The sequence below is a fragment of the Urocitellus parryii genome, chromosome 2, assembly GCF_045843805.1.
Source record: "Urocitellus parryii isolate mUroPar1 chromosome 2, mUroPar1.hap1, whole genome shotgun sequence".
In the NCBI taxonomy this organism is placed as follows: Eukaryota; Metazoa; Chordata; class Mammalia; order Rodentia; family Sciuridae; genus Urocitellus; species Urocitellus parryii.
In genome coordinates, this window is record NC_135532.1 from 122,432,274 (window position 1) to 122,444,912 (window position 12,639).

General features: G+C 40.6%; 1 protein-coding gene, 1 long non-coding RNA gene and 1 pseudogene across 2 annotated transcripts in view; all 3 read left to right on the plus strand.

Moving 5' to 3' along the window:
* The window catches only part of LOC113175994 (uncharacterized), a 29,528-nt gene that overhangs the window by 7,308 nt on the left and 9,581 nt on the right, over positions 1 to 12,639 (plus strand). The window lies entirely within an intron of this gene.
* On the plus strand, positions 6,556 to 7,104 carry LOC144250834 (SLC35A4 upstream open reading frame protein pseudogene; annotated as a pseudogene).
* On the plus strand, positions 7,119 to 8,518 carry LOC144250836 (putative UDP-sugar transporter protein SLC35A4). The gene has a single exon (XM_077794013.1). The coding sequence runs from the start codon at positions 7,283 to 7,285 to the stop codon at positions 8,252 to 8,254; it is 972 nt and encodes a 323-aa protein (XP_077650139.1). The 5' UTR covers positions 7,119 to 7,282; the 3' UTR covers positions 8,255 to 8,518.

Here is a 12,639-nt window from a genome sequence, read left to right on the forward strand (position 1 = left end):
GTGAACTTAGGCATCCAAACCTCTCTGAGACTGTTTCTCCATCTGTAAAACAAGGTATGTGATGCTTCCCTCTCAGGTCTTAGAAGTTCCTAACATAGAAACTGTCCTTCCTGACATCCCTTATTCTGAATGCTGATTAGACTGCATGGTTAAATAAGGCCTGTAGGAAAACAAGAAGGATGTACCTCAGGCAGTATACCTCAGTATTTTGATGTAAAATTCAGTAAGTTCATTTTTTTCCAATAATTTATGTGAATGCAAAGATTTATTTTAAAAAGTATATATGATGTAAAATATGCTGTCCACAAAAATCTTCTAACATGAGAAGATTGCTATGGAAATGACTTAATAATAGAGTCTATAAAACTCTGGTCATACAAGAATTAAGAGTGAAAGGAAAGTGACCACAACACTCGGAGCGACAAGAGATCTTTATTGCAGCAGTGCAACAAAGGAGAAAAGAAAGAGAGAGAGAGAGAGAGAGAGAGAGAGAGAGAGAGAGAGAGAAGAAAGAGAGAGCAAGAGCAAGAGCAAGAGCAAGAGGGAGAGCAAGAGACAGAGGGGCCCGGTGGAAGGGAGTTTTTATAGCCCAAATCTAATGGGGTCTCTGGGTCTGCAAGCTGCCTTGTTGGCACAAAGGGGGTTACGTGTTCGGCCTTGAGCAGGGGGTTGAGTGCTCAGCCTTGAGCGGGGGCTTGGGTGTTTGGGCTTGAAACAAATAGTTGATAAAGAACCAGACAGAGGGTTTGAGAGGCCAGGTCACCCTGCAGCTAACTTTGTTTGGCATGCCCTGCAGACAGCTTACTCAGTCTGTCCTGCACCTAACAAAGAGGAGTCTTAGAAAAAAAACTAGGGCTGGATGGGATGATGAGCTAGGTTGGTAAGACCTTCTAAAGGCAATTTCAGAGTTCAAGACATCACTGACTTTTCTCAACCAAGATTGAAAAAAGCTGATAGCAAATGACTGAAAGAGCATTTACTGATCGGCAAAACAATTTTGTTTGCTATCATTGCCTTTAATGTTTTCCAAGGAAAGAACATACTTCTAAACACTCAATGCCTGTACCCAGAGAATAGAAACAATCCCCACAGTCTGGAAATCAGAGTGCTTGAAAAGCATTTCATTTATGACTTTCTATAATTGATCCTTGGGCACAGTCAGGGCCCTGACTTGGATTTCAGTGAAACACATCCTTTGTATGCAGGAGGAGGGAAGAATGAATGTGTCTTTGAGGGTGGAGTGTCCTCTTTTAAGAATCCTTGAGAGGAAAGAGGTGACCCATGGGAAAAGATAAAAGAAGTTAAAAGAAGTAACAGAAGATAGAGAAAAAGACATTTATGTAGTTGATGTCTCTGAGACAATTACTTATTTTGGACTTTTTGTTGGAAAACATTTTCTTTTGGAAATCATTTTATATATCACTATAAGTGTATTGTATATTTTCTTATCTTTATATGTATGTCTCTTCTTCCAAGCATAAAGAAAAAACAATTTGAATTTCAAGTGACAATAAAGCATATGATTTTCAACACTTGTTCAAAAGTTAACATATACGGAGTGTTTTTCTATCTGCCAGCCTCTATTATAATCTTCATTTTTACATAGATTACTTTGATTCTCATAACAACCAAATAAGAAAAGTATGGGTTTTATTCTTATGATGTCAGAGATGAGGGAACTGAGGACAAGAAGTTGTCAAGTTTGGATAATAGGTAAGTAGTACATGTCAAGGACAGTGGTGGCTATCAAAGCTATGGATTTATACTACTATATTGAGCTTCTTGATGGTGGAGGTCCTGTTAAATCCATCTTCAACACTCAGCTTGTAATAGTTCTTTGACTCATTCACAGAAACCAAACATTTAAAAAGAACTTTTGCAAAATGACTGGTATCCTTACACCTCCCTCTTTCCATACATAACATAAAGATGTAGAAATTATAAGGGAAAATTTGGTGTTCTCTTTTGGACATATTACCTTTGACACCTAAATGTAGATTTTGATTAAATAATTATATTTTAGCAGTGAATAGGAAACATTTAAAATCATGTCCCAGCAGAGAGCTATGTTGGGATGGGGCATGGGTGTGAGGGGAGTTGGCAAAGAGAAGAAGGTTGAAGACATATTCATTAGGCTTCTATACATAGAAGTTGGGCATAGAAGAAATAAAGTGAGTTGGGATTGTAAAACTAGGATGAGGAGATATGTTTGCTGAGAGGAAAAGTGATTTGGGGAGATGTGTGGGCAACTAGGTCAAAACGGAGCAAGAAGGCAGGTGGGATGAGGACAAAGTCTTGACCATCAGGTATGGTGTGGTTGAAGATCTTTGGTAAGGGTTGTAAACACAGGTGTGATGGATGGTAGATGTTAGTGTGCATTGGAGAGAGAGCTAAGAATGGAGCAAGAGCTTAATGGGGACAGAGGGCCAAGGCAAAGGGTATTTTGTGGCAGTATTGGGGAGTGGATTTATGGTCACTTTATCACTGAGCTACATTCCCAGTCCTTTTATTTATTTATTTATTTTTCATTTTGAGACAAGATCTTGCTAAGTTACCTAGGCTAACCTCGAATCTGCAACCCTCCTGTCTCAGCCTCCTGAATCTCTAAGATTACAGGCTCAGCTGTTGTTTTTAATAGGTGATATTGGAGCATATTTTATGCTTAATGGAATAATCCAGTAGTGAGGGAGAAAATGAAGATGCAGGAGAGAGAGGGGAGAATCCTGGTATGTTGTTCTTTAGAAGACACAGAAGTGAGGGGAGCAGCGCTTCAGTGGGAGGGACACTCCCTCCATCATTCAGGAAAGAAGGCAGGATATGGGGCACTATGAAAATATTCCTCCCTTCCATTCATATTCTTATACTCTCACAGTTTATGGATTTTGCAAATGTCAAATGATACCAGTTAATTCTTCTGAGCCAATATGTACAAAAATATTTAATCAGAAGCTCATGAAAGAATAAGGTAAAATTTAATAGCCAAAGGTAATTTCATGGTCAGATCAACATTTAAGGTTGAACTTTATAAACAACTTGCTATTTCCTTAGCTGCTAAGATTAAAGAAAGAATTTATCAGAAAAATTAATTCAACAAAATCTTTTTGTTTTGCTTTGGTACTGGGGTTGAACCCAGGAGTGCTTTATCCCTGAGCTAAATCCTCAGCCTTCTGTTTTTATTTTTGAGACAGGATCTTGCTAAGTTGCCAAGACTGGACTTGAATTTACAATCCCCCTGCCTCAGCCTCCCAAGTAGCTGAGATGATAGGGGTGCAACACCACACCCAGCGGCAAAATCTTTATAAAATGGTAAACTATGAAAATTTTAAAATCAAGAATTATGTCTTCTGGTTTTGGTCAAAGAATTTAAATATTTGCAGAGATAATAGGACTAATGAGGTATATAATTAATTGTAACTTATATATACTAAAAACTTACCATATTCCCATTACTTTTGAAACATTTGTGTTATTTTTTACAACAAAACAAAATAGTTTTATTCCAGTTTGACTAGTGAGAATTTTGCCACTGGTGTTCTGCAAGCTTTAATAATTTGCTCAAGATTATCCAGCTGTTTTAAATTAAAAGCTTATTCTGGATTCAGAGTTGCTTTTTTTTTTTTTCTTCTCTTTCTTCTTCTTTCCTCTTCCTCTGCTTTTTTCCCCCTGCAGCAGTGAGGATGGAACCTAGGGGCATTCTACCACTGGGCTGCACTCCAAGTCCTTTTTTATTTTGAGACAGGGTCTTTGCTAGGTTGCTGAAGCTGGCCTCAAACTTGTGATCCACCTGCCTCAGCTTCTGGAGTGCCCACAGAATGGAACTACAGGTGTGCGTTGCGCCACAACTGAGTTGCTTTTCTTATACCTGTCTTATTATATTATTATTATTATATATTATTATATACCTGTATTACTTATTGACATAAATAATACCTCTAACATGTGGAAAACTTTTGGCTGCATTTTGGAGGGCAAAATGCAGAAAACTTTTTTTTTTTCAGCTTTCTTTACAACTTTCACTCACTCACTTGACAGATTCAGAAGTGAGCAATTAGTAGAGGGTAGAGCCAAGTGCAGATCATTTTGCTGGCAAGGGTTGTAACCCTGGCTTTTAGTTTGGGTCTATGGCAGTGGTTTCAAGGTAAGGCTCCTGGCACTGGCACAGAAGAGACTTGATTCCTCATCAGGCCAGGTCTATAAAATAGTTTTAGTATTTTTCTTAGGAGTTTAGACTTGAAACTGCTTCTATAACCCTTCTAATGATTCTGTGGGCACCTAACATCGTTCTGAAAAACCTTCGCTTCCAAATAAGACCTTGACCAGATGCATGCTGTTTTAGTCAGCTTTTTTTTTTTGTTGTTGTTGTTGCTATGACTAAAGGATCTGACCAGAACAATTTTAAAGGAGAAAAAGTTTATTTGAGGTCTCACGGTTGGTTTCAGAGGCCATAGAAGGCTGACTCCATTCCTTGGGGCTTGAGGTGAGGCTGAACATCATGGCAGAAGAGTGTGGCTGAGGGAACCACCTCTGATCAGGAAGCAGAAAGAGAGTTCTCCACTTGACAGATACAATATATACCCTTAAACCATGCTCCAATTCCTACCTCCTCCAGCTACACCCTACCACTTCTGTTACCACTCAGTTAATCCCTACCAGAGGATTAATTCACTAATTGGGTTAAGACTCTTACAACCCACTCATTTCTCCTCTGAACCTTCTTGCACTGTCTCACACATGAGCTTTTGGGGGACACCTCACATCCAAACCATAACATATGCCCTCTAGTTTATCTTCTAAAATAAAACCAGCTCAATCTTCTAGGAAAATAAGTCTGCTCTTATGTCCCTTACAATCATTAGTCACCGTTTTTCCATTGCTCTTATAGTACCACATTGTATAGTACAGGGCTTTACATCTTTTGAAAGGCACACATTGTTTTAGGGACTACCACCTTCACTGGCTAATCTTGCTTTATCTCCTTTGTTTCATCCCCCTACCTCCTCTTCCTGGCTACTAGATTATTTTGAAGCAAATCCCAGATATCCTATCAGGTAATACATCAATATTTCCATGTATATTTCTAAAAGATAAAAAATTTAAATATGACCTTAATACTTAGTATTCAAATCATCCCAAATGTTTTGTGAATGCTTTTTATAATCAATCCACTTCAATCCAGGCAAAAGCCACATGGTGTAGTATTATTTCTGAAATCAATCTCTCTCTCTCTCTCTCTCTCTCTCTCTCTCTCTTTGTGATGCTGGGCATTGAACCCAGGCCTTGTGCATGCGAAGCAGGCACTCTAAGAAATCTCTTTTAATGTATAGCTTCTAAGTAATCCTTTTGTCTTTCCTTGTGCAATTTATTTGTTATTTGTCCTAAATTGTTCCTAGAGTCTGGATTTTGCTGATTGTCTCACTAGGCTTTGATTTAACATGTTTCTCTGATTTGATGTTTCTTGGAAATTGATTGACACTTGATCAGATTCTGCAGTAAAAAAAAAAAAGCAGGCATGTGTAACACACATCTCAATATTTTAAAGTTATAAAGCTGTCTCTATAGTCATATGGTCATTACCATTTAGAGTTGTGCCCCTGGGGAACAAGTAACATCCCATCTGTGAGTAGTTGAAGACACTGCTGTTGCTGTACCTGATCATGGCCAGCCACAAAAGTCTTAGAAATCAGTCACAAGAGCTGCTAATCTCTGGGAAAATCTATGCTCATCTTGGCTTAAATGAAGTAGAAGACTGAGGTTAACATAATAGAAAACATCAAAAACTAATGTTACCCCAAGCTGGCTGGACTAGGTACTAGACTTGTCAGAGGACCCAGGTGGGATCCTGGGTATGCTTACCTTGCAAGCTTATTGTTATTGCCCTCACCCCCATTCTTTATCAGTGAGCAAAAGAATAGACTTTAGGCAAAAGGTAAAGGTTATTTGTGGGCACTCTTGTTATCAACAGAGTAGAGGACCAGCCTAAGACCTGGGTACATGATGAGAGCAAGAACCAGAGGGGCCACCCAGGATCTCTAGCTGCAGATCTTTTTTAGACCTGCCCATTCAAGACAGAGGACCCAAAGGCATAGCCTGGCTTATCTGGAAAGTGCTCCAATTGGGGGCAGAAGTTTTATGTAAATTGCCTGTCACATCTTCCTGAATGTGAAAGATATAAATAAGAAGTCAATTGATGAAATCATGAAATGTCCTTGTAGCTTAGTGACAGGGAAGGACTTTTTAAAACCAGTCTTCATAATCACATATCAATGGCAAATGTGTGTGTATGTGTGTGTGTGTGTGTGTGTGTGTGTGTGTGTGTGTGTCTGTCTTATATGGGCCCATAAAAGGCACATATACCAGGATATTTCAGTGTTATTCAGTCCCTTGAGGACACCATTTGGGGTAGTTAAGTGTGGCAAATTCATACCATGGAATATTAGGCAGCCAATACACACCATGGACTATGAGAAGCAAGATGCACAAACACACAGCCGCATGGATGGATCTTAAAATCGCAGTTCTTGGGGCTGCGCCTGCGCAACAAGTTCGGTGGGGAAGATGGCGGATGACAAGGGTTCTCTGCCCAAGCTTAAGGACCTGGCATTTCTCAAGAACCAGCTGGAACGCCTGCAACAGCGAGTGGAAGACGAAGTCAGCAGTAGTGTGGGCCAGGATGGCTCGCTTTTGTCCTCCCCGTTCCTCAAAGGATTCCTGGCTGGCTATGTGGTGGCCAAACTAAGGGCATCGGCAGTACTGGGCTTTGCAGTTGGCACCTGTACTGGCATCTATGCAGCTCAGGCATATGCTGTGCCCAACGTGGAGAAGACACTGAGGGACTACTTTCGGTCACTGCGCAAGGGGCCTGACTAGCTCTAGATCCTATGGGGGAAGCAGGATGAACAGCTGGGGCCTACAGGTGGAGGCCTTTCGAACACAGACACACTATCTGGCTTCCCCAGCTGTCATCTACTTACTGTCTCCACCTGTCCTGCCACCTTCATCTTAGCTTCTCTTCCTGCAGAGGGTGCACAGTGGCTTGTCGGACTGTAACCTGGACTCCTTCCCTCCCCAGCTCCATGAGACTGGCCCCAAGACCATGCTTCATCAGCCCCTTGCTCTCCCAGCCCTAACTGTAGAGTGTACAGATGACTCTGATCCTCAGTATTCTCTCTGGCAATGTACCAGCTCCTCCTGGAAGCTGGCTCCATAACTTAATATCCCTTAAATGTGCCCCAGTTCCTCTGCCACTTGCTAGTTACACAGGCAACCAGGATCTGATGAGGGCATGAGTGTAGAGGAAGGTGGTATGCCAGGCCTGGGCCGTCCTAGGCAGGCCCCCTGGACCCTGATGCTCCTCCTATCCACTGCCATGTATGGTGCCCATGCCCCACGGCTGGCGTTGTGCCATGTGGATGGCCGAGTGCCCTTTCGGCCCTCCTCAGCTGTGCTGCTCACTGAGCTGACCAAGTTACTGTTGTGCGCCTTCTCTCTCCTTGTGGGCTGGCAAGCATGGCCCCGAGGGGCCCCACCCTGGCGCCAAGCTGCTCCTTTTGCACTATCTGCCCTGCTCTATGGCGCCAACAACAACCTGGTGATCTATCTACAGCGTTACATGGACCCCAGCACCTACCAGGTGCTGAGCAATCTCAAGATTGGAAGCACAGCCCTATTCTACTGCCTCTGTCTCCGGCACCGCCTCTCTGCACGCCAGGGTTTGGCACTGCTGCTGCTGATGGCTGCAGGGGCCTGCTATGCAGCAGGTGGCCTTCAGGACCCTGGGAACACCCTTCCTGGGCCTCTAGCAGCTGCTGCCAGCCCCATGCCCCTGCATATCACTCCACTGGGACTGCTGCTGCTCATCCTGTACTGTCTCATCTCAGGCTTATCGTCTGTATACACAGAGCTGCTCATGAAGCGACAGCGTCTGCCCCTCTCACTTCAAAACCTCTTCCTCTACACTTTTGGTGTGCTCCTGAACCTTGGTCTGCATGCAGGTGGTGGTCCTGGCCCAGGCCTCCTGGAGGGTTTCTCAGGATGGGCAGCACTTGTGGTGCTGAGCCAAGCACTAAATGGACTGCTCATGTCCGCTGTCATGAAGCATGGCAGCAGCATCACACGCCTTTTTGTTGTGTCCTGCTCATTAGTGGTCAATGCCATGCTTTCAGCAGCCCTGCTACGGCTGCAACTCACAGCTACATTCTTCCTGGCCACACTGCTCATTGGCCTGGCTGTGCGCCTGTATTATGGTAGTCACTAGCCCCTGGCTACCTTGCTTGCTTCTGATTCTATAGATTGGGCACCACCACCAGAGTCATCTCTCAAACTTCTTCCTTTCCTCCCCTTAGCAACTGTAATAAGTGCCTTGTGAGAAAAGCTGGAGAAGGGAGAGCAACCAAGTTAGTCTTGAAGTGGTGTATGAAGGAGGCTTCTAGGAGACATGAAGAGTAGATTTGGTTAAGGAAACTTAACTTCCCCACCCACCCCCAAGTTCTTCCAAACTAAAGAATTGGGAGCATCAATACCTAGGCCTGAAAAATAATTCCATTCCTGATGGGGAAGGCCCCCTGCCTCATCTTCCATAAACACAAAATGAGGTATGGGTGACAAGTGGCTTTCCTTGCCCACTGTGGTCACCCCAGTATACCCACTACCCAGGCCTGGTGTTGGTGCACAAGCCCCGCCTTGGCGCATGACTTCTTCATAAGGGATACTCACACCCAACAGTCATGCAGGAAGGCCCAATTGCTACAAATTATATAGCTGTCACCCAGGCCACTCTGCCAAGGTCCCTGGGCTCTAGCACTGCCTGGAGATATATACCCTACCCCCTCCACAGTGCTGCTTCCCTTACCCATCTTTGTTCTGGAAACCCCACAGAGGGCTGGGGCTTGACTCATCTCAGGGAATGTTGCCCCTGGATCCTGGCTTAAACCTATACCCCTAACCCCTTTGCTCACCCAAGGGCCCTATTGAAGCCCACTGCCACCTCTAAGGCTCTTAGGAGGTAGCATCTTTCCCACTCTGAGTCCTATCCCTGCCTAGTAGTGTCCCAGCTCCCAACAGCCTGGGAAAGCTCTGCACAGATTGACCTGGGACCAGGTACAGAAACTTCTATAGCTTAATCAATGTCTCTTTTAACTGCATAAGCAATAAGGTCTTAATAAAGTGTTCTAGGATGTAGGGTGCTTCCTACAACCAAAAAAAAAAAAATCGCAGTTCTTGCTGGGCATGGTGGTGCACGCCTTCCAGTGACCAGGTGAAGGGAATGGAAGTTGAGCACAAGGATAAAGAGTAATACCAATCAATCAGTTAACTGAGTGAGTAGGGGCAGCAGAATGGAATGCAGAAATCTCATTCTTATCATAATTTTACACTGCCTAACTCATCCCTTCTTTTTATTTTATTTTTACACATTTTTTATTGGCCACTATAGTTGTACATATGATGGGATCTGTTACATATTTCTATATGAACACAACATAATATTATTTGACCAATATGACTTCTAAGCACTTTCCCCCTCCCTTCCTGCTTTCCCCCTTTTCTCTACTGATCCCCACTCTTCTCCCTTTGTTTTCCATTTTTTCCTTTCTAGCTTCCACATATAAGAAAAAACATACCACCATTGACTTCTGAGTTTAGCTTATTTTGCTTAACATGATGGTTTCTAGTTCCACCCATTTTCCTGGAAATGACATAATTTCAATTTTTTATCACTGAATAAAATTCCATTGTGTATATATACTTTTTTAATCCAGTCATCCATTGATGCACACCTAGGCTGGTTCTATAGTTTGACTCTTGTGAATTGTGCTGCTATAAATGGGTATGCATGTATAACTATAGCATGATGATTTTAATCCTTTAGGATAAATACTAAGAAGTAGTAGAGCTGGGTGATATGGTGGTTCCATGCCCAGTCTTTTGAGGAGCTTCTATATGGATTTCCTTAGTTGTCATAGTAATTTAAAATCCCACTGACAGTGTAAAAATGTTCCTTTTTGTCTACATCCTTTCCAGCATTTATTTGTATTCTTGATGACTGCCATTCTGACTAGTGTGAGATGAAATCTCAGTGTAGTTTTGATTTGCATTTCCCTAATTGTTAATGATGTTGAACATCTTTAAAATGTATTTGTTGGCCATTTGTATTTCTTCTTTTGAGTCGTATCTGTTTAATTCATTTCCCACTTATTAATTGGGTTATTTGATTTTTGGTGTAAAGTTTTTGGAGGTCTTTATATATTCTAGATATTAATCCTCTGTCAGAAGAGTGGCTTGCAAAGATTTTCTCCCTTTCTGGGTGTTCTTTTTTCACATTCCTAATTGTTTCTTTTGCTGTGCAGAAGCTTTTTAATTTTATGCTGTCCCATTTATTAACTCTTGGCATTATTTCCTGAGCTTTAGGGGTCCTATTGAGAAAACTAGAGTGTTGACTCTACATTTTCTTCTAGGAGTTTCAGTGTTTCTGGTCTAATTCTGAGCTCTTTGATTCATGTTTGAGTTGATTTTTTGTTCAGGAGGAGAGATAAGGATCTAGTTTCATTCTTGTACATATGAATGACCAGTTGTCCCAGCATCATTTGTTAAAAAGACTTTCTTTTCTCCAATGTATATTTTGTTACTTTTGTCAAAGATCAGATGACTGGAGATATGTAGGTTTGTCTCTGTGTCTTCTATTTTATCCCACTGGTCTATATGTCTGTTTTTAGGCCAGTACCAGGCAGTTTTTGTTACTATAGCTATGTAGTATAATTTGAAGTTAGCTAAATTTCTATATTAGAGAAAGTTAAAATAACTATTGATTTAAACAATATTATGTTTATTCTTTTAAATCCATCATCTTTATGGATGCTTCCAGTATTGCTTCTTTGGCTTAGAATTGTTTCTATTATTCTGGGTCTTTTATTTCTTCAAAAGAATTTTAGGACTTTTTCCCCTAGTTCTGTAAAGAATGTCATTGGTATTTTGATGGAGATTGCATTGAATCTGTATATTGCTTTTGGTAATATGGCCATCTTAACAATATCAATTCTGTCTATCCATGATCACGAGGAGTCTTTCCTTATTCTAGGGTCTTCTTCAATTTCTTTCTTCAATGTCCTTTAGTTTTCATTTTAGAGGTCTTTTACTCCTTGGTTAGATTTATTCCTCATTTTTTTTTTTTTTGGCTACTGTGAATGGGCTTGTTTTCCTGATTTCTTTCTTAGCAGATTCATTGTTAGTATATATGATAGCTATTGATTTTACAACCTGCTACTTTGCTGAATTTTAAAAAATTAGATCTAGCAGTTTTCTGGTGGAGTTCTTTGGATCTTCTAACTATAGGTTGATGAAAGCTGGCCCACCAAAATATAATCAGATGTGATCTCCTGACAGTTCTTTATTTCCTGCACAATCTCATGTGAAGATGTGTTTATCCCTGAGTGTTTTTGTTGGATATTTCCTGCAATTCTGGCTAAACTTATCAAGTCTTTAGAGAGTTAGATATTTAGTATATAGTCGATATCATTATTTCTTATTGAAAGAAATTGTGGGAACAAGCTCACATTTATACTGACACTTAGGAAATTCTTTGTTTTGCAAGGGCTGGGACTACTGTCTGTGTAGGCATCCTCTTTATCTAAGAGTGAGGAGGAAGGGCCTTTTTCTAGTGCTTACTCTGGTATTGAAGGTTCAGTGCTATTGAAGTTACAGGAGTGAGAGCTAAATTATAAGAAGTAAACATAATACAAATGAAGGAGGTAAGAAGTACTAGAGATTTAGTCAGAAAGTGACTTATTTAATGAAAAACCTCTTTCTGTAATTCTTAACAGTGGTGCCTCACCAGGTTGTTTCTTGAAGTCTGTCTCAAGATATTATATTATTTATTAAATAAAATAAATTTTAAAGAAGCTGTCAAAATAAAAGGTAGGGAAAGGATAATGTGTGTTAACAGTATTATTTTAGATGTCTTCTTAGTTTCCATTATATTAATTAGATAATCATGTTGGAAATAAAAATTCTGTATTCTTTTCTTGGCTTTTATTTATTTATGGTTAATTTTCAATTTAAATTAACTATCAAATAAATAAATTAGAATCTTGTTTTTTAAAAACATAATTTTAGTTGTAGATGGACACAATACCTTTATTTTATTTGTTTTTATTTTTATGTGGTGCTAGGGATCAAACCCAGTGCCTCATGCATGCTAGGCAAGCACTCTACCACTGAGCCACAACCCTGGCCCAGGATCTTGGTTTCTTTACAAGTAAAGAAAGAAACCAAAACATAGAACTTTCTGTTCACATTCCAAGATCTTTGAAGAGTAATAAAGTTTCTGTCTTCCAGTTTTACTTTCATAGTCATCAAGACACCCCACTCCCAGGAGAAGACTTCATGTGATATATGAGGCTTGATTATAATCAGTTTCTATGCTAAAATGTCTTGAAAAATCTTTGGAGAGGAAAGACCTTTTTCATCAAAGTTAAACTGATTGATTTATAAATGTGAAATATGAGAAATTGGGGTGGGAATGGGGAAAGTAGAAGTGCAATGATAAGAAAATATCAGTAGCACTTGAAAAATATGTTGGCACCATGCTGTGGGTCATTGTAAACCATTCTCAAATCTTTATCTGAAATAAGGATCTTTGACAACAAG